General features: G+C 34.7%; 3 protein-coding genes across 5 annotated transcripts; all 3 read right to left on the reverse strand.

Moving 5' to 3' along the window:
• Positions 1-13,024: 13,024 nt before the first annotated feature.
• On the reverse strand, positions 13,025-14,003 carry LOC132271543 (NDR1/HIN1-like protein 26). The gene has a single exon (XM_059772946.1). The coding sequence runs from the start codon at positions 13,833-13,835 to the stop codon at positions 13,203-13,205; it is 633 nt and encodes a 210-aa protein (XP_059628929.1). The 5' UTR covers positions 13,836-14,003; the 3' UTR covers positions 13,025-13,202.
• A 3,745-nt stretch (positions 14,004-17,748) lies between these two features.
• On the reverse strand, positions 17,749-24,457 carry LOC132271544 (subtilisin-like protease SBT3.5). Of its 3 annotated transcripts, none has more exons than XM_059772948.1 (10): positions 24,394-24,457; positions 21,471-21,562; positions 21,282-21,379; positions 20,854-21,009; positions 20,062-20,732; positions 19,853-19,932; positions 19,238-19,483; positions 19,042-19,156; positions 18,733-18,925; positions 17,749-18,487 (listed from the first exon to the last, which is right to left on the reverse strand). In XM_059772948.1, the coding sequence occupies exons 2-10, from the start codon at positions 21,545-21,547 to the stop codon at positions 17,940-17,942; spliced, it is 2,184 nt and encodes a 727-aa protein (XP_059628931.1). In that variant the 5' UTR covers positions 21,548-21,562; positions 24,394-24,457; the 3' UTR covers positions 17,749-17,939. The 3 variants fall into 3 exon arrangements, with proteins under 3 accessions (XP_059628931.1, XP_059628930.1, XP_059628932.1); XM_059772947.1 differs by lacking the exon at positions 24,394-24,457 and adding an exon at positions 21,666-22,135; XM_059772949.1 differs by lacking the exons at positions 21,471-21,562; positions 24,394-24,457 and having other exon boundaries at positions 20,854-21,065; positions 21,282-21,347.
• On the reverse strand, positions 23,912-26,525 carry LOC132271546 (transcription termination factor MTERF8, chloroplastic). The gene is made up of 2 exons (XM_059772950.1): positions 26,071-26,525; positions 23,912-25,957 (listed from the first exon to the last, which is right to left on the reverse strand). The coding sequence occupies exons 1-2, from the start codon at positions 26,348-26,350 to the stop codon at positions 24,660-24,662; spliced, it is 1,578 nt and encodes a 525-aa protein (XP_059628933.1). The 5' UTR covers positions 26,351-26,525; the 3' UTR covers positions 23,912-24,659.
• Between the last annotated feature and the right edge of the window lie 1,440 nt (positions 26,526-27,965).

A 27,965-nucleotide genomic window follows, 5' to 3' on the forward strand; every position in this document is an offset into this window, starting at 1 on the left:
TTGAGAATAAGATTAAAAAGTGTTGAAAACAAGATTAAAGGTGTTGATAACAAGATTAAAAGATATTGAGAACAAAATTTAAAAGTGTTGAGAACAAAATTAAATGTATTGATAACAATATTAATGTGTTGAGAAAAAAGATTAAAAATTGTTGAAGACAAGATTTAAAGTGTCGAGAAAAAGATTAAAAAGTGTTAAGAACAAAATTAAAAGTGTTGAGAATAAGATTAAAAGGTGTTGATAAAAAGATTAAAAAGTGTTGGGAACAAAATTAAATAAGTTGAGAAAAATATTAAAGGTGTTGGGAAAAAATAAATAAATAAAAATGTGTTGAGAATATTTTTTTTTTCTTTTTTTCTTTTTGTTTCTTTATATTTTATTTTTTAGGTGATGTCTGAACAACCCAGTACAACTATGCTATTTTGAGGTACATCGTGACGAGAGAGGGAGATAGCGTATTGGACGATGACGAGGGTGGGAGGCACTGAAGCAGAAGAGGATACTTTGTTTTCCTTTTTTTTCACCTGTTTTATTTTTGTCTTTCTATTTTATTTTATTTTAACATCGTTCCTTTTTTGGTGGGACTCTAAAGTTACCAATTTAAAACAAAATCCTTTTTTCACTACATCATGGATACAGCACGACCTGTTTACAGAGGATCTTAGTCTGCCATCTGGACCTCACTTCCTCAACCTTGGATTAAATGCAATTTCTCTTAATTTCTAGGTTCAATAGAAGTTGCTACTAAACTTCGAAAACCTAGGGAAAGAGATAGCTCTTTAGGTCTGGACATTGTCAACCCACTTCAGAACTCACTATATCTATATATGTGAAGTTCTCTTGTTAATCGGTCAGACCCACACCCTCGTTACATCTTCAAGGCTCATTATATAAATACAAAAACACATTGTTCTTTGCCATCTTTAATTTTATGAGTGGCAAAAACGAAGAGGGAGACAAGATAAACAATTTGAGAAAGAGAGTTGTTGTGTATGAATACAAAACTTTGTACTTTGAGATTCAAGTTAAGATAAAGGTAACCAGTTCATGGGTACTGGTGGAGATCATAGAGGTTGGTCTCACAAACAAAAGGTGTTCATTTATTCGGCTTTAATTTCACTGTTGTGGTCTAAGGGGTAGTTTGGTCCACTTAAACATGATTTTTTTGTCATTTGTTAGCATTACAAGGGTAATAGCATATTTTCGATGTTACTAATGGGCTTTTTGGTCACTTCAACCAATTTTTTTTCTAATGAAAAGTATTGATTTGTGTATAAAGGGGAGGTCTTTGCAAAATCAGGTCAAATCTCAAGAGGACATGTTGCAAAAAAATACAATAATTTCATTTCTTTGCAATTAGGCCAAACCTCATAGGAGGTCATTGTACTTTATCCTATATTTACAATCATATTATTAATATTTTGAACAACTTGAGAAAATTGATAAATCGGTCAAACATGTGAGATATAAATTTGTAATTGGCAAATTTCGTTGTCAAAATAAGTACGATTGAGTTGTAAGTTTTTTGTTCAATTTGTCAAGACTCAAGATCGGAAGCGGAATTAAAAAAGTGATTGTGTTCATACTTTGATACACTCTGTGATGATAAGAATAATGCCTTAGGAAGGTATGTGAGTGTGAGAGGACACTTGGGTGGTTCAAAATTAGGCTTTTAGATAAAATTTCATTTTGCCTAACTTGAACCGATTAAACTTTTAAAGGCTTTCCAAGATGTTCAAGTCTGGCCAACTTGAACCGGTTCAGCCCCACCTAAACCAGTTCAACCCCACCTGAACTGGTTCAAGTTTCAACGTCATTTTCTCAAAATTCTTTCTAGCCAACTTGAACCGATTCTGCCCCACTTGAACCAGTTCAAGTCCTTCAGACCTTTTTGGTAACTTTGTTTCCTAATCTACTTTGATTCTTATTTTGGGTAGACTTCTTCTATATTGGTAATGCATAACATTGCGTTATTTTCCAAGTTTAATTAGGTTTTCAAAAGTCTATTAAAACATATTTTCTTACTTAGGGTTTTACATCTTTTTGCATACAAAATTCTGATTTAATTAAGAGTCATATTTGAGAGATTTTTTAGTATTTTTCATTGAAAGCACACACACTATTCACATAAGTGATTTATGGTATTATTCTTATTCTGATCGGAGTACGAGTTTGAAAATATCATCAATATCGATCAGAGAAAGCAAAATTCATTCATTCTACAACAAATTCATATTTGAAAAAAAAAAAAAAAAAAAAAAGGTGTTTAGATCACACTTTAAAGAGGTCAAGGTATTCATGGAGTGCTGTTAATCTATCGTCAATCCTTTTATAAGGTTCAAGGAGTAAGTCTTAAGTTGAGAGTTGTTGGACGGGGGAGTCACAAAGCCAGGGGCATTCAACAAGTTAGGTCTTGGTAGAATGAAGAGGTGTGAGTCTGAGTCAAAGTTCGATGTACTTTACTTCAAACATAGTGGAACAATGTAAAAATTCTCTAGGTTTTTCAATTCGTTTTCTCACTAAACTCCAGTGTCACTCTAACTTTACTTGCATTTATTTGTGCTTTGTGGTTTGATCAATTTATTTTTATCTCAATAAATTTAATTTAAGCAAAAATTGGATAAAAGAGCAAGTTGAACCTATTTATCCCCCTCTAAATTACTTATCCATATTGTATTTCACAACTATCCCACATTGTACAACTCATAAAAAATAACACGGATTGAGATATAATAGTTTTTTTAGACTTCGGTTTGTCTGAGGTGTTAGATTGAAATTGGATTATACTTGGTGTGAGATATATTATTGTAATTGGCATATTTCGGTAACAAAACAAGTCCTTGTTGAATTGTAATTTCAATTACCATATCAGAATCGACATCGACAGCGGAATTGGAAGGTTGTTCAGAAAAGGAAAGTACTATTGATCATCGAAAAGGAAAGAATAACACATTGGGACATTGTTTCCCACATAGGACACAAATACCTATAAGGTATATTTTCTAGAGTTTCGAAAAACAGAAAATCCAAGTTCAAATTGGATTATGTTAAGTGAGAATCGGTACCTACATTTGGGAACCGGTTCCAGAAGCAAAGATTTGAGAGAACTCAATTTTGTCCTTTGGGAACCGATACCACAAATTGGGAACCGGTTCCATAAGTCCTGACAGCAATAGGTTTACAGTTTTCTTGTTCTGTTTGATTCCTTTTTTATCCAACTTTCCTTCCATGTCCTATGCATGAAATTTCCTTTATTTTCAAAAGGAATAAGACTTTGCAAACCTCTATATAAACCTTATCATGCACATAGGTTGAAAATTGGCTTTTGCACTATCAAGTTATCATTCTTAAGAGCCTTAAAAAGATTTTTGTTTCAGAAATTCTTAGATAATTTTCTGTTTGTCTTTCTAGAACACATACACATAAACATATAGTGAGTTTAGAGTTGTGGTGTTCAAATCCTGATCGTGATCAACAGTTGCATCTACATCGATCAAACAAAAGTAGATCGACTTCTACATCGAATTCAGACGATTGAAGAACAAAAGTAAAAGCGATCACATTTTGAAAGGGTTGGAGCATTCGTGGAATGTTGTCTGGTCTGCCTGCTACTCTTCTACAAATATCAGGTATAAGCCTAAGGTTAAGTTGATATTAGATGGGGAGTCGCAAAGCCAAAGGATTGTCAGCAATTGGTGTTTGGTAGAATGATAAGGTGTGATCCAAAGTCAAAGTTCAGTGTACTTTGTTTCAAGTATAATGAATCAGTTTACTTTGGACTGCACAGTCCACGAGGTTTTTTCCATGCAAATAGTTGACGTATTTTATCAACTAGGGTTTCCTCGCTAAAAATCCTGGTGTCATCTCTAACTTTTACTTTGCTTTATTTTATCTGCATATGATTAACTGTTTAATTACTAAAATAAAGAAACTTAGAAAAATACAAGATCTGTTTTTAAAATAATCAAAACTTTCTAAAACATTCCGCTGCGTACAACTCACAAATTGGTATCAGAGCCAATCTCTACATATTGAGTTGATCCTTGTGGAAAGTTTTGATTGATTTCAAAAATTGTGTTTTAATCATGTTTTACACGTTGAAAGAATGTGGTTCTAATCAACGTGGTCCTTTGTTTGAAGGAGATAATTACAATTTTTGGAAATCATATATGAGAGCCTATTTGCAAAATTCAGGTGGTAAAACTTAGGCTATTGTTGAATCTGGCTATTCGCCACCTACAGAAGACAAAACTGTAGATGGTAAAAAAGTCAAGGTCTTAAAATATGCTTTTGCTTTTACTGTTATTGAAACTGAGTGTAATAATACTAATGGCAAAGCTTTATATGCAATTATTAATTCTGTTGCTCCATCTGAATATGCTAGAATTTTTTATTGTAAAATTGCTAAAGAAACTTGGGATATTTTGCAGGTTACTCATGAAGGAACTTCAAAAGTGATGTTATCCAAAATTCAGATGCTTTCTCATAACTTTGGGAACATCGTGATGAAAGAAGATGAATCTTTTTCTGATTTTTATTCTAGCCTTCTTGAAATAATTTCTGAACTGCGTCACTTAGGCAAAAAAGTTAGTGATAAGAAAATCTGTGAGAAAATCTTAAGATTTTTACCTTAAAAGATTCCAGATTAGAGTTGAAACCATCACTAAACATTGGGATTTAACTTCCTATAAAGTTGATGAGGTGGTAGGTTTATTGAAAACTTTTGAGATGCAGAATTTTAATTTTAATTAGAAGGAGAAGAATCTTGCTTTAAAATCTACACAGGTTGAGAATTTTGTGGATGACAACTCTGATGATGATTTTATTTTTCTGTCAAGGCAATTTAATCAGATCTTGTAAAGACAACAGATGAGAAGGAATAGCAACATGGCTAATCCTCAAAATTTTGACAAGACATCAAAATTTAGATTTAATGAAAAGAAAGTAGAAGAGTCAAAAGAAACTGAATTCACTTGCTGGAATTGTGATGGCAAAGGTCACACATCCAATGTTTGTCCTAGTCCTAGGAAAGAACAAAATGATGTTTGAAAATTCTGCTTTAAGTGATAATAATTCTCTTCATGATGATATTAATGATCTTTCTTATGTCATTTTTCTTGAAAGAGGTCCTCATGTTATTACTCTATCTGACTATGATATTTCAGATAACAAAGACAATGAAGTTCATGATGAACAGTTGTAAGAGGTTGAAAAGAACGTTGAAAGATTAAAGAAGATGGTCAAAGAAACCATTGAAGTTAAACAGGCAATCAATAAGTTAGCAAAAGAGCTTATTCAATCAAAAGGTGAGAATGAAGATCTAAATAAACAGATTGATGAAGGAAAGAGGAAAGCTTTTGAAAGCAATTTTGTCATCACTGAGCTTGAGAAGAAGATCATCATTCTAGAGGATAAGGTAAGTATTGCTTGTAAGTCGTACGCAACATAATATTTCAAAAGTTTTGATTATTTTTAAAACTGATCTTGTGTATTTCTAACTTTCTTTATTTTAGCAATTAATAAATTAATATCATGCAATATAAAATAAAGCAAAGTAAAAGTTAGAAATAACACCAGGATTTTTAGCGAGAAAACCCCAGTTGATAAAATACGTCAACTGTTTGCGTGGGAAAAATCTCGTAGACTGTGCAGTCCAAAGTAAACCAATCCACTATACTTGAAACAAAGTACACTGAACTTTGACTCTGTGGCTTACACCCTGTCGTTCTACCAAACACCAATACTTGACAATCCTTTGGCTTTGCGACTCCCCGTCTAACAGCAACTTGACCTCAAACTTACGCTTGATCTTTGTAGAAGAGCAGCAGGTAGATCAGACAACACTCTGTTCTTCAACTTCTCGAATGCTCCAACCTTTCAAAGTGTGATCGCTTTTACTTCTGTTCTTCAACTTCTAGATTTGATGTAGAAGTAGATCTGCTTTTGTCTGATCGATGTAGATGCAACTTTATGATCACGATCAGTATTCGAACACCACAACTCTAAACTCACTATGTGTTTATGTGTATGTGTTCTAGAAAGACAAACAGAAACTTTTCTAAGAATTTCTGAGACAAAAATCTTCCTAAGGCTTTTAAGAATAATAAACTTATAATGCAAAAGCCGTATTTAAACCTATATGTATGACAAGGTTTATATAAAGATTAGAATGTCCTAGTCCCTCTGAAAATATGGAAAATTTCGTGCATAGGACTTGGTATAATTTTAGACCAAGTAGGAAACAATTCTGAAACAGGAAACTGAAAGTTGGAAACTAATCAGGACACCTTGAATCGGTTCAGAGGGGCTGAACTGGTTCAAGATTGGCAGAAGTTATTCGAAGCCAATCTTGAGCATCTTGAACCAATTCAAAGGAGCTGAATCGGTTCAAGTTTGGCAGACTTGAATTCCTTGGTTCATTCAGCCTAAAAACATCCCACGGTAAGTTATGAAAAATATGAAAAGTGTAGAATATGTCCTACCCTGTTTAGAATCCTTCCTAATGTGTTGTTCTTACCTTATTTCGAATGATCTCAATTGTGATAACTTTGAACAACCTTTCCAATTCTGTAATCATCGTCGATCTTGACAACTTACATTACAAGTAACTGGAATTATAACTCGACTTGGACTTGTTTTGTTTATGATAATTGTCAAATACAAAATAATATCTCACATTGCTAACTCATTAAAAGAATGTCGTGTTTTGAAAAATGATTATCTAGAAATTGAATTGAAATCTGAACAAGATAAATTGAAAGGATTCAAATGAGTAAAAACAGTTTGAATAAGATAATCAACATGGGTAAGGAAGTGAATGATAAAACTGGATTAGGATTTGTTAAAGATTCATCGAGTAGTCAAGATAAAACAACTTTTGTTAAACCTACTGATTATCATATGTCTGATTCATGTTTACCTGATGCATCACATTCTGATATGTCTTATGTGCCTAAATTTTTGCATTACACTTTTTGTCGTAAGAATGGACATAAATATTACTCATGCCTTCACAGGAAAAAGAAAGATTTTTCTAAAATTCATTCTCAAAATTCTCATGCTAAGAAAAAGGTGCGTTCTAGGAAGAGAAATAATTTTGTGATACCTAAGAATTCTAAAGGTGAAAATTTGCCTAAAAAAGAGGTAAAGAAAGAAGGAGAATTTCAGGAAATGAGAGTGAGAACTGTTTAGATCAAAAAGTCTGATTTGATTAATTATGTGCGTGTTGAGTCCATGGAACTAGTTTCCAACAGGACTTTACCTTCAAACTAAGTCCTATGAAATTCAGTGATCATGGCTTGTGTTTAAAAGAAAATTTTGTTGCCATTGGACCACTTGCTAGGGTTTGGTTTAGGTTTGAGTTTCTAATCATAATTTTCATGATATATTTGTGAAAATTCTTCCATTGAATTTATGATCTATCTTTGAATGCAAATTAAGACACATAATTTTTTATTAAAAAATAGATTCTTGGGTTGTAATCTATACAATGAAAGTTGATTTGCATTAATTAGGAGATTTTTAGATTTGAATCTCATAAGTTTATAACCTTTTGTGCACAAGTCCAAATCTAAAAAAATTTAATTGAAAATCTTTGAATTGTTAACTAGGGTATATTGATCATAAAAGTTATAAAGGTTATTGTCTAAAAAAAATAAGAGCTTGAAATCAAATGAAAATATATATATATATTCAGCATAAAAGAAAAGAAAAATGTTGAATTCTTTGTTTAGGAAAAGGCTACCTATTGAGATATGTTCGAAAACTCTCATTAAACTTTAAAAAGGAGTTAAATGAGTAAAAAGAAAGGTGGAGACAAGTTGAATTGGAGAATTACTGTCTGCTCTTTAGAGTGAAAACTACCTTACTTAGAAAATTGCTCAAAGACAATTTTATCTTGATATTTTTCGATCAATATGGTTTGGACAATAATTTATTAATGATTGATTGAAAATTGATAAGATGGATTGCACACACACAATTGAACTTGCTAGATTAATTTTTAAATGTTTCATTAAAATTTGCAAGTTAAAATTCGTGTTGTGATTATTTCCTGAGAATTGAAATTGATTGAATATTCTGTAGAGTCGAAATTTTCGTTCATAGATATCTCTAAAAATTTTCTGGAAATTTGGATCATGTGTGGACTTGAAAGACTTTGATTGACTGCTCAATGTTTTGTTCTATAGTTAAAAATAAAAAATAAAAAATAAAAAATAAAAATGTAAAACTATGAAAAATTCAAAAAGATTTTTGATTTTAGTTTGTAGGAATTTTTTTTTGATTCAAAAAGTCTGTAAGAAAATATTTTTTCTGAAAAATTTTCAAGTCTGAAATGCATTCTACCATGTCCATACCGGTTCAAGGTGCAAAGTAGCAAGGCCAAATCATTCTGGCGCTTGGCTACCGGTACCAAAAGTTTCATACTGATTCAAAAGTCTTCTTCAATTAACGAAGGCTCATTGCCTAGTGGGAACTAGTTCCCACATTGGCTACCGGTTCCTGGCAGCGTAAAAGAGCTTTAAAGCTTTCTTTTTGCACATTGTTGGGTCATATTGCATAAACCCATTCTCTCTCTAGAGTACCCACTTTCTCTCTCTATATTGCTCATATATATCACATCATATATTCACATCTTCAAGTGGATTATTCTCATAATATTGTTGCATACATTCAATCATATATTGTGATCTTTATATCAACATCAAGAATTGAAGATTGAAGCTTGGAATTTGAAGAGAATTTGTAGAGTTTGGGATTTTGAGAGAATTAGAGGATTGGTTGAGATATTGATCTCTTGGGTGACTAAAGAGATTGAGACTTGTTTGGGTTGTGATTGAAGTTTTGTTTGCTTTGATATTGGGTTGATTGTTAGGGTTTTGAATAATCAAATCAAGCTTGCTCAAGAACAATTGCTGAATTTCACACCAAGTGTTTGATAGAATTTCTAAGAGAAGTTAAAGGCTTCAAAGTGAAAAATTGTGTGAAGAACATGGCATTACAATTACTTAAAGAAGCTAAAGGTAAAGGAATTGAGATGCTGGAAGCTCCCAAGCAAGCTAGAACTAGTATTGTCATCATGATACATGTGTGATGAAACAAAAATAATGGATGCGGAGTCTGATGAGGATGATGATAAGAATGATGGTGGAGAGTATTGATTTTCTTTCTGACATTATTTCTGGAGATACTGATGCCTGATATTTTGTCTTGCATCATGACATCATATTTTTGTTCAGTTTTTACATTGTCATAACTTGATATTTTTGGATATTATCTTTTGACTGTTGACATGTAATAAACTGTTTATCTGTTTCTCTTCTCATTATTTCTTCACTCTATTTATTTCTTTGTCAATTTTGTTCCAAAAAGGGGGAGAACAAGGTTACATTAAGGGGGAGAAATTAGATTTTCAAAAAAAAAAACAAAAAAAATGGATAATTTATTCAGGGGGATTTTTTTTTTCAAATTATTTTATTAAAACTTTTACTTGTAGTTTTGCTTGATCCATGTGCAAGAATTCAGGTAAAATTTTGTCCAAGAGAAAAAGAGAACAGAGATAAAAAATTTCGTGTTTCCTTAAACAATTGTAATTTACTTTTCTACTTTGGGTAGATTATTAAATTATTTTTAAGGTTTTGTCACAAAATTGCCAAAGGTGGAGATTGTGAGATATATTTTTGTAATTGGCATATTTCGGTAACAAAACAAGTCCTAGTCAAGTTGTAATTTCAGTTACTATATTAGAATCGATATCGACTGCGGAATTGGAAGGTTGCTTAGAAAAGGAAAGTACTGTTGATCATCGAAAAGAAAAGAACAACACATTAGGACATTGTTTCCTACTTAGGACACAAATACCTATAAGGTATATTTTCCAGAGTTTCCAAAAATAGAAAATCCAAGTTTAAATTGGATTCTATCAAGTGGGAACCGGTACCTACATTTGGGAACCGGTTCTAGAAGCTGAAATTCGAGAGAACTCAATTATGTCCTTTAGGAACCGGTACCACAGATTGGGAACCAGTTCCACAAGTCCTTACAAAAACAGGTTTTCAATTTCCTTGTTCTATTTGATTCTTTTTTTATTCAACTTTCCTTCCGAGTCTTATGCGCAAAATTTCCTTTATTTTCAGAAGGAATAGGATTTTTTTTTTTTTTCTTAGTTAGTACTCACACACACTGCCTCCACTGAGGTTCGAACTCCTAACCTTCCTTTGGGAAGTAGGAACCTTGTACCGCTAGGCCACAAGCCTGTTGGTGAAGGAATAGGACTTTGTAAACCTCTATATAAACCTTGTCATACACATAGGTTGAAAAATGGCTTTTGTACGATCAAGTTATCATTCTTAAAAGCCTTAGAAAGATTTTTGTTTCAAAAATTCTTAGAGAATTTTCTGTTTGTCTTTCTAGAACACATACACATAAACACATAGTGAGTTTAGAGTTGTGGTGTTCAAATCATGATCATAATCATACAGTTGCATCTACATCGATTAGACAAAAGCAGATCTACTTCTACTTCGAATTCAGACGATTGAAGAATAGAAGTAAAAGTGATCACATTTTGAAAGGGTTGGAGCATTCATGGAGTGTTGTCTAATCTACCTGTTACTCTTCTACAAATATCAAGTATAAGCCTAAAGCCATGTTGTTGTTGGACTGGGAGTCGCAAAGCCAGAGAATTGTCAGCAATTGGTGTTTGGTAAAACGATAGGGTGTGAGCTAGAGTTAAAGTTCAGTGTACTTTGTTTCAAGCATAATGGATAGGTTTGCTTTGGACTGCACAATTCACGAGATTTTTTCCACGTAAATAGTTGACGTATTTTATCAACTGGGGTTTCCTCGCTAAAAATTATGGTGTCATCTCTAACTTTTACTTTGCTTTATTTTATCTGCATGTGATTAATTATTTAATTACTAAAATAAAAAAAGTTAAAATAACATACTAAAATAAAAAAAGTTAAAATAACACAAGATCTGTTTTCAAAATAATCAAAACTTTCTAAAATATTCCGCTGGGTACAACTCACACTTGGGTCAATTCAGGCGAATCCAACCATTTCAAAATGCTCGAATGTGAGTAGCCAACCATTTGAAAACGAGAACTTTATTTTTGTCTTAAATAGCTTTATTTGATTGTGTATAATATATATATATATATATCAAATGCAGGTATACGTGTCCTTCGTAGTTTCAAAGATTATATATATATATAATATATATATATATATATATATATAATCTTTGAAACTACAAAGGACACGTATACCTGCATTTGAAGCTAAATATCCCGCTCTGCTCATTTGTTAGGAGGTTGTGCCATGTGAAGAACTCTACATGGCACGTGTAGAATTGATTTCCAAAGCCTTTCACTTTTATATGGAAATATTGTACACAGAGTGGAAAGATTCTAAAATTTGAAGAGCTTGTATGGATTTGTAAGGCGTAAGAGAATAATGAAGAAGAGTAGAGTGTCTTTTTAAGTTGTAAACATGTAACATTGATTGTAATGTACCGTAGCCCTTTATAAGGGAGGGGATATCTATAAATAGGTTAGAGCGTGAAAACAACATCTAAAGTGAGAGAGACCTTAGAACAATCCTTTCCGTATTCACAAAAACTAATAAAATAGAGTAGAGTTAAAGATGATTTCGGAATTTTACCAGAATTTTTTAGACGTGAAAAAATGTTAGCAATTAAAAAAAAGTGGTAAGAGTTTGTTTCTAATTTTTTATAATAAGTTTAATTAGTATGTTTTACATAAGGTGATTAAAACATGGATAGCATATTCAAAAACCCATAAAACTAACGAAAAAATAATAATAAAAATAAAAGTTTGGCATATGTAGAGTGATCCTTTTCATCTATGGAAATGTATATATATGATGTGTATTTGCTTATTATTTTCTGAACGATATATAAGCAAAGATATCTCCGTCCTATATTAGTTATCTTTTTCAAAAAATTTGACTCACAATTTTTGTGGGTCAAAGTTACCAAAGTAGACATCTAATATAGGATATATGTAATATATAAATATATAAAAGGAATATGACTAAAATTAACTTCAAATGACTCGAAAATAAAAAGTAAAAGTGAGTCAAAAATTTTGAATTGGACAACTAATATGGACGGAATGAACAAATACTTAGGATATCTTGTATTCATAGAAACCCAACCCTTATGAGATTCATGCCAAGTAGCCAAAGGTTCCATTGGATTGACATAGAAATTGAAAGATTCCTCAACCTAGAAAGTGGTTGATTTTCCACCTTTTTTATTTCTCCTTTTACTTTGGAATATTGTCTCTTCCATCATCATACTAGCATGTATAATTCAACTAGGTAAGCAAAAGGAAAATTATTTCCTTCTCATCCTTCCACTTTTCAGAAACTCACTGTAAACGTAAGAAGAAACTTACTGTAAACATAGTCTTCTTAACGTAGATAAATTTATTCACCAAGAATAGTTTATTTTGAATCTACAAAGTAGGATGTTTTAGATAAATTTAGAGAAATTTGATGGATGAATTTTTATAATATTAGGAAACCTAATTCCAAAAGGATGCTAATACTCAAAAATAAGTTTAAAAATATAATTTCTCTAAAAATTTTGAGAAAATAGATAAATAAACCTAATAAAATATAAGACTACTAAAAAAAAAATGAATGCGAGTTCGCTTAGACAAGAAACAAAAATTCTGAAATATTCAACAAGCTTCCTATAGGACAGAAAACCCTCATTTTGAGACCTTAAACGATGGTATTTTCCCGAAAAATAGGTAACATCGCGGTGAGTCTTACTTGTTAGGCTGTTTCTCTTAAAAAATAAAAAAACTCTCCTGTCGGGTCAAATACGGACACTTCGAGATCAGCGCAAAAATCGGTCAGTATACCCGTTTGACTCCGATAATCCAAATGGGCTATAAAAACTTCCGGCTATCAGTTCTACATCAGTTACAGTCACCCATATCATTAAAAAAAATAATAATGAAAAAAAAAAATGGGTCCTGATATGAGAATATTAATAAACACCACATGCAAACTAGCTTTTCATTATCATTATGATTTTTAACTTTCAGTCCAATCATTTATCATTAATTCAGAAACACAAACAAGCAAATCAAAAATTAAGAGCAGAACAGCCAAAAATACAAAACATACAAAGAGCCTAGTAGATGCTGAACAAACTGTCATAATTCAAACCACAGTAGAACACTCATACCCTTGTTTTGAACTCAGTGGACCAAATGCCATGCCACGTCCAAAAGGCATAATAGCAATACAGTTGATGTTAATTCTGTACCTTCCAGAAACCCAAGTCCCCACCTTCCATCGAAGCTTTCCATTCATTTTCATGCTCAGAGCCATCTTTCCCGCGGTCTGATCACGTCCCATTTCATAACCAAAACTCGAGGCCACAGGAAGGCCGCCTCCGACCAAGGAAGCTGTCAGTAGGTTGCTGTCTTCATGCCCCTGATAGAAAGGAGGAAGAGAAGTGTCAGAAGTAATCTGTTGATCCTTGTAAGTGGCGAAAACACGTAGCTCGTCGTAGTAGACGCCAACTTTCTTGTTTGGATTCTTGGAAAGCAAAGTGAATTGGATGGAGGAGTTCAGAAGGTGAGGACCTGAGATATTGAGTTGATAAACGTCGACGTCTTTGAGGGAGAATTCAGGCTTGGTGGGGTGTAGGATGAGCCAAATAAGGAAGACGAGTGATAGAATTGAGAGCAAAACGGTAGAGAATGCATACAGTAGCTTCTTGTAGTGCTTGTCAATGTTCAATCCTTGCTTAGCGCAGTGTTTGGGAGAATTTGCAAGGATTTGAGACATTAATTTGCTGTGTGTGTGTGTGCGCGCGTGTGGGAGAGAGAGAGGGGGGGAGAGCTAGTTTACAAAAAAGAGGAAAGGGAGATGATGGGGCTAATAAAGAGAGCACTGGGAAGAAGAAAGCAGCAATTATTTTGCTGATCTTGCTGCTTTTGACTGGCAGTGGACATGAGACAAATATAATGTGTTTCCAAAAACAAGAATTCTTTTCTACCAACATTATTTATTAGCTTTCATATAGTAGAAGACTATACAAAAATTGAGTTTAAGACATAAAGACTATAATACTTGACTGATTTGTTAAATTTGCTGCAATTATGGGTTTGTTTTGATTTATGCCTTTACTTCAATTAACCTTAGGTGTTAAATGTTGCATTTGAATGTGCAAGATTTTTGTTCAATATATTAATGCATATATTGAATCATAGGATACCCTTATCCCCATTTGGTTAGTGACCAATCTAATGAGAATAAAATGAAAGTTTAGAATCTTGGAAATGGTTACTTTAGTCCCAACTCTATTATGAGATTCCAACTCTATTATGAGATTCCAAATGTATATTTCTAAATTCTCTCAAAATTCATAACTAGTCTTGTGTTTCTAGAGAAGCAGATCAATCACATTCAGTGCTATGAATCATATATTTATATATATATTTTGAATGGCTGAGATTGAAATTTCAGTCATATTGCATGGTTCAGCTTTAACTCCCCATTAGGGAAAATTCCCATCATGAATATGCATGCATGCACTTTGATGTCAGACTATGAATGTATATGCTTTACAAGTTTTTACATTTTGCAGACATTGGTGATGGGTGAAAGAGGGATATCTACCTCAGCCAGAATCAGATGGGAAGCGCTTTTGGAATAATTAAAAGCAAATTAAAGTTGAGGCTTTTTAAAGTGGTGAGAGATAAAGAGTAGTCGATAGCCTTTTCCATCAATAGGAGATGAGTGAGAAATGGTGCAGTGATTGAATGGCATCTCTCACTCTCTCTCTCATTCACTTTGGTAAACAGAGTTTGTAGTCATGATTGTTGGTTAATTGATAAATTAGTGGTGTAGCAATGTATTAACTATATGAAATGAGAATATTGAAGTATTAATCATATCAAATGAGAATCTTAAAGTTGTGGGGCTTTTTTTTTTTTTTTTTTTTTAAATCTATTGAGCTATGCACAAAAAGAGTACAAAAGAGGAAGAAGACATGAAGAATCTTTAAATTGAACTTTTTGGAAGCCGTCCTAAAATTCGCTAACCTCCTTCTTAGGATCACTAATAGGTCAGTGGATTAACAGTATTAACCTCTATTTTTCAAACCTTAATAAATATATATATATATACGTGTGTGTGTGTGTGTGTGTGTGTGAGAGAGAGAGAGAGAACAACTAAGAAACAAACGTCCTTTATACTTTAATGTGTCTTGTATATACAGCCATTACTTTTTAGGTTAGAAAAAAAGGTATATATATGGTGGGCCATCCACCACTCTCAGGGAATGTTCTTTTTGGTAATTGATAAAACTTGAGGACCCTCCAAGTTGGGATCTTCAGAGGAATATTATGAGTCTTGGAAGCAAAGTCAGGTCTGAAATAAAGGGGTCATTTCTTCACTTTTGTAACTTTATTATCAATTTATCAGCCGTTTTGTCCTTTCAATTAGGAAAAAGTAAGTCCACCCCATCATCGACTAAATGACTTGTCATCCGGTCTTTTCTTTTTGAAACTTTGCTTATTGTGTTTGCTTTAGGACCAAGAAAGTTTTCCATGGGGAAATTATTAGAACTATCTGCACATAAATCTTTGGTTGTTAAAGAATTTAAAGGGTGTTGTTTTACATGGGATCCGGATGGGGAGGGTTGATATGCGCTGCATTACTCATCAAATGCCAAGCGCCTTTTTGCAAGTGGTATTAAAGTCCTCGCTTTTTACTAGAAGAGAATTTTATTGAAAAATAGTAGTAGTGACAATTGGGTAGGTTTGAAATAGTTGTAGTGACAATTATAAATGGGTTAGTAATCATTCTCAACCCACTAATAGTGAGTCATAAATGAGTAAGTGCTCAAATGGGCGGGTCAAAATGTGTTAATCAATTCTAACTTTTTTCTTTATCATTTTTTTATTTTTTTTACAAATTTTTTTTCCTTTTTTCTCTTGGGAAAAGTCACTGTACAACTTAATCAACAATATTAGTTAATTTTTTTTTTATTTCAAGAGTTTTAATTTTTTATTTTTATTTTAAGAAAAGTAACTATAAAACTTACTCAACAATATTAATTACATATATTTAAAAAAAGGAATTTTGAACAAGAGTTTTAATTAATTATTAGTCATTTATTTTATACAATAAAACAAAATTTGAAGGGAGAGTGAAGAGAGAGAGAGAGTTATAATAAATAAAAAAAGAATTTTGAGCCTTTTGAGCAAGAGTTTTAATTAATTGTTGGTCATTTAATATTTGAAGGAAGAGTGAAGAGAGAGAGAGAGAGAGAGAGAGAGAGAGAGTTATTTATCACAGGTAAAAAAGAAGAAGAAGAAAATAACCGGCGAGGAGACAGAACGCAAGGGTAAAAAAAAAAAAAAAACAGCGAGATCAGAGAACACATGTAAAAAATGAAATGAAAAGAAAAGAATTAGGGAGAGAGGGAAGAGAGAGAAATGGAGGGGAGAAAAAAAAAAGGTGAAAAAAAATGAAAAAGATAAAAGAGAAAGGGAGAGGTAGAAAACGGAAGAGAGAGAAGAGAGAGAGAGAGAGAAATGGAGGTGAAATAAAAGAGGGTTTTATTTGAGTGAGTTAAGATGGATACTCACTCTTAATCCATTAACCCTTTTGACCATTGAATATTATGGATACTCATTTTTTACTTATTGTCACCTACTCACTTACATTTGGATGCCCAAATAATTTAATTTTAATGAACGGGCTTAAACAATTTAATTAGTTTGGGCTTAAATTGTCATCCCTAAAAAATAGTAAAGTTGTGACCTTTATTCTTGACATTTTACTTTAAAAGGCTTGAAAGTATCATTAGAATACAATTTTTGGTCTCTTCATACTCCATCTAACAAGTGCATACTTGGAAATTTCTTTCTGTTTTTTTCTTCCTTTTTTTATTTGGAGTGGATATTCTCACTTTGCTTTTTTCTGTTTCCACTGAAAATGAAAACTAAAAAGGAATGTCTGTACAATTGGATGAGGTTCCCATCACTATGGTTGTAATTGGTGGAAAAGATTATGTAGCAAGAGAAAAGGTTAAAATGCAGCTCATTTCAGAAGGAAAAAATATATATATATTATATATACTAGTAGTCACTTTCTCTAGTTTTTTTTTTTTTTTCGTTTAGAAAAAAAAAGAAAAAAAGCACACATATTTACCTGTAGTACCAACTGGTAGATATATTCCACTTTTGCTATTAATTTGAAACCCTATTTACCTACAGTACCAAATGTATTGGCAGTGCAACTTCACGGGGCATGAAAAAAATGGGATGTCTACGAAAGACATTCCAAGTTACAAAAATTCTAGCATTTGTGTTGTCTACAGTTCTTCTTCCTGTGAGACCCTGTGAAATATGAGGAATTGTCTCTCTGGGTGATCACTTTCTGCAGGATGAGTGCATCACCTGCCCAGCACAGAGAAAATTGTAAAAAGTTGTTTTATCACCAGTTTGTGTGTGTGTGTGTGTGTGTGTGTGTGTGTGTGTGTGTGTGTGTGTTTCTGTGTAAGTTAATTATTCAGGGTTTAAGATGGGACTATCATTAGTAGCTTTTCTCTTTGCCTCTTTAGTGATGGTATTTAATCAAATCTAAAGAGAGAAATTTTGTTCTCAACTCGTTTTTGTTTACCTTGAGAACTATTTCACGTATGGCACTGCACTTGGTTGCTGATTGAATGTGGCCCCAAGAACCAATGAAATTCATGATGGGAAATCATGTAAAAATATTATTCAAATTTATAAGGCTGTTAATAAATTACACAGTAATATGGAGTACCAAGGATAAAATATTTCATTTGCCTCTATGATACATATTCCCAGAATGAGCTCAAGAAATTGAACAGCTTACCACAGAAATTGTTGATGTTTAGCTACTGATATATAGGACTTATAATCCAGTTCTCACAGATATGGGGCTTCTCACTGCATGCACCCCATCAGTCCAAGTCAAGCTGCCGAAAAGGTATCCTGTGCTGACCTTGTGAGTGGTAGAAATAGTGACAGTGAAGGAGACCGTCTTGATCTTAGGGGTAAAGATCAATTGATCTGGTTTTACAGCGATGTTTATTCCCTCTGGTGGCTTGACAAGGGCTTTGTATTTTGAACAAAAAGCTCCAACGTTGGTGACGGTTCTAGTTAGATTAGTGGAGCTTCTGAGGCTCGGTATGGTAATAGAAGGAAAGTTTACGTCTAGAAAAGAGGGCTTTCTGCTAGGGCAGAGTGTGGGTTTTTCCGTGAGCTGAGTGATGACAGTGTTACTATAACCCATGGCACAGAGATAATGAACATAATCCAATATACCCATGTCATACACAAGACCAGGATCACGTGCTCTATTAGGATTCACGATTCCACCTCCGAAATCAAATGGATCAGCAAGCTTAGTTGGCTCTCCCTCCGCAAAAATTGGTTCCCCGGAAGGATACGTTGTCCATGCTGCAAGTATATGATCCAATCACTTCAGTTAGGCTTTTGAACTTTGAATCATTTAGAGAACAGAGTGGAGAAAAGTCTGCAGTGCTTAATGGTTAGCAAATTATAACCTGTTGTACCAAGGGCGTTGTAGCCTAGTGGTATCTCCTCAACCTCTCAAAGTGAATGGTAAGAGTTCAAGTCCCCAACGGGGTAAATGGGTGCGTAAGTTTCTTGCCAATGGAAATAATAATAATAATAATAATAACCTGTTGTGACAATTGCAGACTTGATAGCAGCGGGGGACCAATTTGAGTGCAAGGATTTGAGAAGGGCAACAATGCCCGACACATGAGGGGTTGCCATGGATGTTCCCGATCTAAAAGCATATGTACTTTTCATTGTTGAATCAAAAAGAGGAACTGCTGCTAGTATCTTTGCTCCTGGGGCTGCTATGTCTGGCTGTGCCATACAAAGGCCATATTAGGCTCTGGTGAGTGAATTTTCAAGAAATTAAAACTGAAAGGAAGAATCCAGTTTCTGTTATCTCAACTAATCATGACTAGGTGGAGAAATACCTTAAGTACTGCCGAGGCAACAGAATTTGGTCCTCGAGATGAGAAGTACGCCACGTTGGTTGACACAGGTTCACCAACATATGTTCTGGAAGGGCTCAGCCTTACCTGGGGATACCTGAATGGCCCCAAACAACCATTTCATATGGTTAGAAGATGATGATGACAACAGTTGTAACAGCAAAGCTGGCAGTGATACCTGGTAGAACGGATGTAATAGAGTATCTGAGTTCCGATTTCATAGCTTACTTTAATACATGGGAAGTTACTGGTGCAAGGATACAGGTCATTACTGGGATTCTTAGCAACAATTACCCCCAACCCACCAGCATCTTCGACAGCAGATGCAGTGTATGGTGCTGCAGTCTGAGTGGCATCTAAAGTGAAGCAGAGCACCACTTTTCCAGCCAACGAAGTGTCATTCGGTGACAAGGATTCACAATAACTGTAAAAACACCATGCTTACTCCAAATAATGAATTGAGAAATAGTATTGACAGAGAATATCCTACAAAAATTTAGATATTTATCGAATCGACTTTATGCCACACACACATAGCATACTCTTATCAAGTATTCAAGGCCATGCCTCTTGATTGAGAAAAGCTGGATTTCGATTCAATTTGTGATAATCAATCACTTGCCCTGTTCAGTCAATTGCTGACTGAATCTTTTAGGCAGTGTACTGCCATCCAAGAGATGTGATCCCTGGTGAATTGCCCAGTTCAAGGTGCCAAAAGAACCAGGGCTCCAGTATGCAATTTAAGGATGCATTAACATGAAAAATAGCACAGCATTATCTGTAGGATTTATACCGAGGAGATACGAGATCTGAGACCTCTGGGTACACCAAGCTGACAAAGCCAGTCTCATTTCCTGTAAACATGGCTTGACCCTAACAATAATAATCTTTTGTCACAACAATGCAATTAAAGTCCCAGAATTCCTAAGAGAACAAATATATGTACTTTTTGTGTTGTGTGTGAATGTTATTTGACAGACGATCAGGTTAGCTAGAACTTACAATTAAGGTTTGGTTGTTTCCAAGCATGATGGGTGTAGGAAATGACCGATCAATGGTGCTAGCTGCAACAGTTATGACCCAAGGTGCTGCATTCTGTATTGTTTGCTCTCTCGGGCCTGAATTCCCTGCTGCACAAATGACAGTAATTCCTTCTGTAACAGCATGAAAGGAGCCAAAAGAGATCCCTGCATGCTTATCAACATCGGAGAACAAGGGTAACTCTTGGGCAATTGATAGTGATAAAACATCTACCCCATCGTGTATGGCTTCGTCAAAGGCCTTCAGCATATCAGCATCTGCACATACACCTCCATTCAAATCCCAGCACACTTTATACATAGCCAACCTAGCTCGGGGCGCACCACCCCTTACAGTTCCAAGACCAAGTCCATTGTAGCTCACATTGGTGACAAAGGAGCCTCCTGCAGTGGCAGATGTGTGTGTGCCATGTCCTATCCAATCTCTGGAGGACAAGTATTCCTGGTTAGTAGTGTTGAATGGCTTTCCATACTCAGCTTGTATTCCTTTGATGAAATAACGAGCTCCTATTAGCTTCCTGTTGCAAGACTTTGCTGCATCAAAAAGCTCTCCTGACTCGCAAAAACCCTTCCATCTAGAGGGGATTGGCCCAAGGCCTTCATCACTGAAAACTTCAGATTCTGGCCATATCCCTGCGCATCATTTCAAATTAGGTAATTGAAGAAACATGTAAGCCTGGTTTACAGGCATAGGCAGATGAATTCTTGCATATGCAGATAGATATACACAAAGGGAGAGAGAGAATGAGGGAACCTGTATCAAATAGACCAATGATGACACCATCTCCCATTTTAGTTTCATGCAGAAGATTGGCTGGAGAATGTGAAGAGAGGCCAAGGTAGTCCCAGCTTCTGGTTGTTTGCAACTTGTAGAGACGATTCGGTATGACTTGAACCACACCAGGTAACTCTACAACCAGTTAACAAACCTAGGACAATACTAAGTACACCATAACGGACTTTAAACTGCTTAGAGGAGAAACATATCAGTTTTTCATGTTATGTTTTTTGAATTCTATTGCATAATATGTTGTCCTAATCCACTTAGAAGGCCCTTCCTGCTCACTCAAGCAGGAAAGGAGCCAACTGCCATAAAAAAAATAAATAAATAAATAAAATAAAATAAAATTTGTTGTCTTGCCATTTAGGTTAAAATTATATATTATGATTTATGGAAAATACCTGAAATCTTTTGCGCTTGAGATTGTGTTAACCTGGCTGCAAAGCCAGAGAAGCCATGTTTGTAACTGTAGATCATGGATTCTGCAGATGCTTCTTTGCTGCATCATGAGTAGTAGGGTCAATCTATGTCAATATAAGGCACCAAAAAGAGGGTTAACTTCTTTTTTTAAGTTCTGAATTGCATCACACCTTCCGAGGACTGTAGCGAGCATTTCATGATGGGTACTAGTGATGATCTCTGGATCATTATGCTGCCTTTTTCCCATATAAATAATGTGAACCTGTTGATTAAAAAGGTATAGGTGACTCAGATGAGAATTAATGTCATAAAAGATGATTGAGAGGAAGGTAGTAGTGAAGTTAAGAATTCACAAGACAACTGACATTGTTTTTGCCATCTGCAGGAGTCAGTAAGATATCTTTCGCTAGAATTAGGAGTAGAGGAACCATAACATATGACAACACTGAGTTGCTGCTCTTTCCATACCAAAGCCATCTGTTCATTCTGTGTCAGTGTGGCGTTTGGGAAGGAGAGATGGACGGAGAGAGCTCTTCTTAATCACCTCTCGAGAAGACTAGTTATCACCAGTCTTTGAATAGTGAAAAAGGGAAGATCAATATGATGACTTGAGGGAACATTTTAAGTCAAGGCCTCTCATGGGTGGACTTCATTTTAGCAGAGGATGCTTTCCATGAGTCCACAAAAAGTTTGTGCAATAATGATGTCTAATCCACCACGAGTTTTACATGGAATTCACCATCTGACTGAATTGGCCTTGGCCTATATTTAGACAGGAATCTGATTGCATCAACCACAAGTGAGGGATGGTCAACTGATGTACTAGGGAATTAATTTAATCAATATTGGTACAAAGAAGACAACACTAATTCAATATTTTTTTTAGCCTAACCGTATCTCCTCTACCTTTTTTTCAAAGTAAATCGTCAAGTGTTCATGCTCCGTTGTAAACAGTTACTTCGTAGGATTTATATATATATATATATATATATATCAAAATTTCCCTCTTCTCTTTTCCTCTACACTCATCATCTCATTAGTAAGAGATGGCGGCATAGTTTGTGCCCCTTGGTCATTTTACTTTACATACATCTTTTCCAGAGCACTACTCATTTAGACCCTTCACCAGACAGAATTTTGTCTACTTCCAGACCAAGTCTTAATCATATTTGAAATCATGGGTCTACTTCATTTTTCTTTATTGTTATTGTTGTAGTGCTACAATTATGGATGTTGTTCCTTTCTTTCAACCTTTTTTCTTCTTCTTTTTTATTTGGGGTCAGGTAAGTGGAAAAGATAATTCAGAGAAAATTTATTTTAACCTTATTGCAGAACTGTTTTCAAACATTATGGAGTGCTGAAGATTGTTCTTTCCCTGTTATGAAAAACTATTCAGCTTTTAAACTGTTTTTCTCTACCATCTGCTCTCTTCTCCAAGTTAAATTTCTTTCTACTTGGTTGAGCAACAAAATTGCTTCAATACTAACAGAGTAGAGTGGGTAAAGGCATCAACAGCAGAAAAGGAGTTGTAACTCAATTAGTCTGAGTGGCCAGTGAAAAAATCAACCAAATGCCACATCAGATTACATCTGTAAGAGGATGTAAACTCAATCCAACTCCTAAGTAGGGATTTCAATTTAACCCACCCCGTCTGCCCCTATTGGGACGGATTTGGGATCATCCTAGTCGGGTTAGGAGCGGGTTTGTGAATAGAGTTTAAAACTTGCAAAGTCCCGCACCTGCCCGGATTAATAATTAATATATAAATAAGTATTTTTTTATTAACTAAAATTTGTCTTTTTCTTTATTTCTTATGATAATTTTAAATTTTAACATTTTTTTTTATTATGATTGTTAAATATTTGACTATACTAATTATTTTTTACAAAATTTATCTTAAATTTGTTCAACTTCAAATTATTTTTCTTAAAAAATATGCATATCGGGGCGACCCGAACCAGCCCCGACTCCAAAGTGGGGCGCCCCAAACAGGGTTTGAGAACAGATTATTTTTGGTTGGACGAGTTCAGGAAAGGGGTGCCCCACCCCGAACCCACCCCGTTGACATCCATGCGCCTAAGAAGGAACCCAATATAAGGATTCCATTTTTCTATCTAGGCACTCAATAATAAATTTAATATCAGTTTAGTATAACTAACTTCTTAAAATCACTCCAGTGCTGACGATAGAATGCTTAAGTTTCAAGTAAGGTCTTATTCAAGTGCAGTCTTCTTTTTGTACACAGCCTCTAAATTTTTCTAATGGTTGTGGGTACTAGTTTCTTGGACAACATGAAACACAACTGATCAATTCACTGTAAAAACTGACCTATAGTCTATTGTTCATCCTTTCCCAGCCCTTAGTAGATTTGTTAGCATGTTCCAAACGTCAGTTAAAACACATTGCAACACCTATTCATGTGTGAGTTAAAGCATAATGCCAAAATTTCAAGAACTAACCTAAAGCAAAATGTAAATTTAACCAATCAGTTCAATCATAAACACTCATAAATATTAATAACAGTACTAGTAGTGGTAGTAATCAAGTACAGAAGAAAAATGCAACCAGCACAAGAAGGCCAAAGAATTATGTGAACTCTCAAATAAAGATGTAAATCAATGGTGCAACCCAAGTAAAATTCACTTTCTTAAAAAATGAGGAATGTCAAGTTTATGTAAAAACTTGAGGCATTACAATCTTTGAGAAAAGTAAAAGTTTTACCTCCTACAATTGAAACAACACAACCTCATCGCAAATCACAACCAATCAAATGGTAGTTGTAGACAAGATAAAATAATCTTCAAAAAATAGATTTTGAACAACCAAAATAAGCCCTAAGGTGCGAGTCCAGTCTGCCATTCTTCAGAAATCTCACAAGACACTATACATACAACCGAATGGTAATCTGTGCCAATATATATGAGGCTTGTTAAGCAATCCCTCAAGGCCCATGTTGCCTTTTGGTTGCCACATGACATCGCAGTAAAGAGGCACGCTCTAATGGTTTTTGAGCTACCATACGCCCCAACACTAACTACACCAAAAATCAGTTTCCCCCTTGAAATGAATTTGAACAAGCTACACAGATGATACCTGAGTGATTTTATGCCACACCACCTCCAATCTTTTCCAAGAACACACTGTGTCTCAGGAAATCATTCGTTTCTCTATTTTAAGAACACAATGATCATCATTGTTAAGTGTTCCCTATCCAGCTAATGGAGGAGAATTGAAACCCTGTGCATCTGAATTGGAGAGCGAAAGCTTCAAGCAAGTCTCTTAAGCAACGCACATGTAATAAAATGGCGCCATTATTATATTAACCATTAACACGGGAAAACACAACTCTGTCATTTCATCTATTCGTCATTTCTATTCAGATTGTCAATCATAAGCACTGGATTCTTCTTTTTCTTCATTGAAAATCTTTTAGCAGAAACACTCAAGAGTTTGTTGAGGGACATTCCCTCCCCCAGAACATGTTTCTTTGCTTCATACCTATGTTTAATCCTGCTATCCAGCTTGTAACCAAGAAATGCAGGAAAAGCCAACAGCTCTCCGACTTCACGACCCATCTCCTCAATCAAATAGTCCATCTTCTCCTCCAAAGATTCATGATTGTACTGCAGAATCTGAGGATGCTTCTTGCTCATGGCAAGAATGTCATCGCAAGATAATCCATAGTTCAAGAACACTCCAACCACCAGCTGCAAATTCTTGCAGCTGGTTCTGGTCGCCGCTCCCATTGCCATTGCCAATTCCTTCGTTCTGTTTTCATACCCAATCTTCACCATGAAGACCAGCTTGTATGCAAGGTTGTCCTCGAAGGACAGGCTTAGAAAAAGAGGGGCTTTGATCAAGAGTCTAAAGATATCATTAGAATCCAACCCACATTGCTTCAGAAACTCTATTCTCGGCTGCAATTTTCGCTTCCTGCTAGCACTAAACACATTCGGATACACAAGAACAATCCTAAATATTTCTTGATCACTTAGGCCAGCAAATGAACGAAACAGGTCTACATGATCTTTCAAATGTTCTCTTCTGTAAGCTAAAATTGCTGGGAGTTTCCGCAACACAGTCGCCGTGGACACTTCATCTCCCCCACTAAGGTCTTTGATATACCCAATTCTTGGCATCAGCTGACTTTCCAGATCATAATTGAGAATAGCCGGGCGTCTAACAATCAAGTCCACACCGCCAAAACGGTTCAAGTAAGCAATTGTTCTATCAATTTCTTCAATTGACTTGAGACACACGGCCTTGTTAAGAATGACATTGTTAAGAACATGGACAAGCTTTTCTTGGGAAATTCCATGATGAAGAAGCAACCCAATTTTTTTCTCAAAACCCAAAAAAAATCTGGGTTCTGTCATCATGAACAGACGTTCGAGCTGGGAAGGTTCAATCTTTCCTTCTAAATCATCACGAAAAACACATGTCAATGAGTCAATTTCTTTAGCTATTAATACATCTGGGCGTTTCGTAATCAATTTACAAAGCGCAAGGCCATTGATTCCAAGGGACTGCAGAGATGAAACCCGGTTGCATATGGACTCAAAAGGTGTGAATTTGAGAACTGGGTAGTTGTCCAAAAGCAGCTCAGTCTCACTCTCATCAATTCCAATTTCTTGGAAGAGTGAGAACAACATTACATCTGAGAAAAGCAAACAAAGAATCAGTCAGGCCATTGAAGTTATAATATATAAATCACTTGTGGGAGATTTTGAGGACGATGTGTTTGATAAATTGTCTGTAAGAAATGCTTACCTATATCAGTGAAGAGGTTGGTGGTTCTGCTAATAGTGTTGCATTGGATAAGCATGTGCTTGAAATTTCGGAGACCCACTAAGGCTAATAGTGGTCTGTGTTCAGTGTTCTTTGTTTTGGGGAAGTTGACAATAGAAAACCATCCATGGAGGTGAAAAGGTGGAGAGGAAGCAACTGGGAATTGAAGTATTGGTGGAGGGTTTAGCGACCGAGAGAGGGAACAAGAACTAGAAGAAGAAGTAGATAAAGAGATTAAGGACATTGTCAGCAGAGCAACCATATCTGATTAATTGTGGTCGTCTCGTCCCTTCAGATATAGATAAGCTTCGTCGAACCCACAGGTTCACCGAGTGTGCATTCGTAGTAGTCTGGAACGGAGTCATCACACATTGACTTCAATTTCAACTATATATAGAAATAATAATGGTGACTCGATGCAAACGTGGCGCTGTGTGAGTCATTTTTTCCCAAAATATTGCTAGATTAGGTTCTCGGATACATTATTTAAACAAATGAATCGATTTCGAACAGTTTTGAGCTCGGCTTGTGTACACTAATTTATATTTGTTTTTATTTTTTTATTAAAACTACTTAATTTTTGGAAGTATAAAATAAAAATTTACTAATTCACTAAACGAGTCTGTCAAGATTGAAAGCGAGCCTTAACCAATTTTGAATATAAGATTCAAACTTTTTAAAACAATGACGAGCACGAGCTTACACAAACTCGAACAATCAAAAACTCAACTCAACTCAATTCCTTAACAACCATAGTTAGAAATGGCAAATTATTCTGATCGGATCTTTAACCCTAATTTGTGGAAGGATATTAAATATAAGACAACACTTGAGTCTTCTCTAAAAAAAAACTAAATGATGTGATTCAATATAATTTAAACACATGATCAAATTTTAAATTTTCTAAAAATTTCAAATTAAATTGAACGTAGTTAGTTGCTTTAATTTCAAAAGCAAAAGGCTATTTACAACAACAAACACATAATAAAGAATAAAGAATATTCATTTGGAATTTATAAAAAAAATGATTGTTCTTTTACATCCTTTTTTTTCCAAAAATAAAAAAATCTCTAAACTCAGCCCATGATTATGGTTTCAAAACAGTGCACGCCATCCAGCTCCGGCGCGAACCTGGGTCTCATCCTCTGCCGCTCTTGACCGTTCGTCTTCTTAACCTGCGACTGCAACTGCGAGGCAGATGAATTTCCTTCTTTGCCCTTCTTCAAACCCTCAATGGAAGCTTTCTTCTGATCCACTGCAGACGCGCCCTTCTCTGCTTTGATGGAACCCCAAGAGAGGCCAACCTTCTGACCAAGTGATTCAGCACACAAGATCTCAAAAGGACTGAAAATCGACATCATCGTGATCGTCTTCTCTGTTGAAACTGTGTGTGATCAATTGAAGTATCTTAGACAAATCTGATTCTACAGAGAACGAGGAGAGCGTGGACTTATATATAAAAGGGAGCGAATTGAACGGATTGGGAAACTTGGAAGTGTCCGAGTCAAATTGGGTTTCCAAGTCGTGTTCTTGTGGTTGGGTGTCCGAGTCAAATTCGGTTTCCAAGTACGTGTTCTTGTGATTGGGTGTCCGAGTCAAATTGGGAGGGTGAAGCTAGGAATGGTTCATAAAATTAAGTCAATACCCAAAAAAAAAACAAAAAAAAACACTCGTCAAACAAGTTTCTTGACTTGGATTTTTTTATTTTATTATTTTTTGATTGTTACTCGTAAGAGCATTTATAACAGTCTCTTAAAACACAACTTTTTTTATACAGTCACATCATTATATTTTTTTTTTCATTTATCAATCATATGTTAAGTAGGTTTGTAAAAATAATGTAAGTCCAAACATAACACAAGTTAGTTGTTATTAGG

The sequence above is a fragment of the Cornus florida genome, unplaced genomic scaffold, assembly GCF_030987335.1.
Source record: "Cornus florida cultivar Cherokee Brave unplaced genomic scaffold, ASM3098733v1 CherokeeBrave_3.0.0_Hap2_Chr08, whole genome shotgun sequence".
Taxonomy (NCBI): Eukaryota; Viridiplantae; Streptophyta; class Magnoliopsida; order Cornales; family Cornaceae; genus Cornus; species Cornus florida.

Bases quoted from the DNA above. Each gene is read 5' to 3' on its own strand.
- LOC132271543 (XM_059772946.1), bottom strand. From the start codon at position 13,835: ATGTCTCAAATCCTTGCAAATTCTCCCAAACACTGCGCTAAGCAAGGA.
- LOC132271544 (XM_059772947.1), bottom strand. From the start codon at position 21,785: ATGAACAGATGGCTTTGGTATGGAAAGAGCAGCAACTCAGTGTTGTCA. The intron at 19,157-19,237 runs GTATCACTGCCA...GGGGCCATTCAG, and splicing joins TATTACATCCGTTCTACCAG to GTATCCCCAGGTAAGGCTGA. The intron at 18,926-19,041 runs GTATTTCTCCAC...TGTATGGCACAG, and splicing joins TTGCCTCGGCAGTACTTAAG to CCAGACATAGCAGCCCCAGG.
- LOC132271546 (XM_059772950.1), bottom strand. From the start codon at position 26,350: ATGGTTGCTCTGCTGACAATGTCCTTAATCTCTTTATCTACTTCTTCT. The intron at 25,958-26,070 runs GTAAGCATTTCT...TGCTTTTCTCAG, and splicing joins CAACCTCTTCACTGATATAG to ATGTAATGTTGTTCTCACTC.